This window comes from Dendrobium catenatum, unplaced genomic scaffold (genome assembly GCF_001605985.2).
Source record: "Dendrobium catenatum unplaced genomic scaffold, ASM160598v2 original_scaffold_103809, whole genome shotgun sequence".
In the NCBI taxonomy this organism is placed as follows: Eukaryota; Viridiplantae; Streptophyta; class Magnoliopsida; order Asparagales; family Orchidaceae; genus Dendrobium; species Dendrobium catenatum.
The window spans coordinates 1-1,404 of record NW_021422247.1 but is presented as its reverse complement, the minus strand read 5'-3'; the positions used below and the strand labels follow the sequence as shown (position 1 = coordinate 1,404).

The window sequence follows — 1,404 nt, the reverse complement described above, 5'->3', positions numbered from 1 at the left end:
AGCTTGCCAAATTTAGTTTATCACCCTTACTCCTGGAACAAGGTGAGCTATCTATCTGCAACAATATACGTAGATACATAACAATATTTGAATGATTTAATTTCATAAATATGTGTGGTTCTTCATTTCGTTTTATTAATTTGTAGATTTCCAACATAATATTTCTGGACTCCCCAGTCGGAACTGGATTCTCTTTCTCCAATCATCCACAAGGTTATGAAACTGGGGACAAATCTTGGTCAAAACATGCAATAATATTTCTCAGAAAGGTTGGCAAAGAAATTGGACTACATAACTGTTTTTAGTTTATGAATTATGTATTCATGATTGAACTCCCTGTTTCTTAATTTTCAGTGGCTTATAGACCACCAGCAATTCCTTTCAAATCCTCTGTATATTGCTGGTGATTCCTATGCCGGAAAGGTTGTGCCACTAGTGGTTCATAATCTTTTAAATGGTAATAAAAAACGTACGCGATGCATATTCCTCAATATTAATTTATTATTTTTTTGATCTTTGTTTAGTGATTACATTGTCAATTCCTTAACCATTTTGAACTGCAGAAAATGATTTGGAGGAACACCCAAAATTTAATATTCAGGTCACCCTTGATTACACTGATGAACAGTAAATTTTTTGAAATAGTACATACACTGAATTATTATTAGGTCTAACTATCAATTATTGCAATAATTATTTAGTTAAACATGCGGCTGTATCTTAAAAGAAAACACTAACTATTAATGTACTTTTTCTTTCCTTCATAAAGATAATAATTTGCACTATTAATTGAATGTTATTTGTATGAATTCCAATCTGCAGGGCTATGTGATTGGTAACCCATCAACAGGTGAGTTGATTGATTATAATGCTAGAGTACCATTTGCCTTCGGAATGGGGATAATTTCAGACGAACTATATCAGGTGATATTCTATTTGAAAACTTGTCGTCCAAATACTCTCTCTCTCTCTATATACACACACACATAATCACATGTGCTTCTGTACCTTGTTTCCATTTAAGGGAATTAATAAGAATTGCGAAGGGGAAGATTACGTTAATCCAAAGAGACCTCCATGTGCCTCTCTTCTTCAAATCTTTGAAGACGTAAGCATCCATGCAATCATCTCTCTCCCCTCTGCTCTTCATGTTTTTATTCATGATTTGGCTAATTCTGCCTTTAGTATTCTGCATTTTTTATTTTTGTAATTTTTGTTGCTGAAATGCATACTCTTACAATCTTATACATAGATCTAAAAAAACTGGATAAGTAATTCTAAGTTGTAGTTTTGATGAAAGCAGTCTTCTGTTATGTTGAACCGATACGGATACGGGACATGTCAATTTTTAAAAAAACAAGATATCAGTACGGCGCGGACACGGCATTATAATTTATAAATCAT

General features: G+C 32.9%; 1 protein-coding gene across 1 annotated transcript; it reads left to right on the top strand.

Moving 5' to 3' along the window:
* Positions 1–3: 3 nt before the first annotated feature.
* On the top strand, positions 4–1,398 carry LOC110107529 (serine carboxypeptidase-like 5; the record flags this gene model as incomplete). Its single annotated transcript, XM_020837805.2, has 6 exons — positions 4–42; positions 147–269; positions 355–469; positions 564–601; positions 823–924; positions 1,025–1,398. Coding segments are annotated over 6 exons (603 nt in total), but the record flags the coding sequence as incomplete, so codon positions are not given.
* Positions 1,399–1,404: the final 6 nt, after the last annotated feature.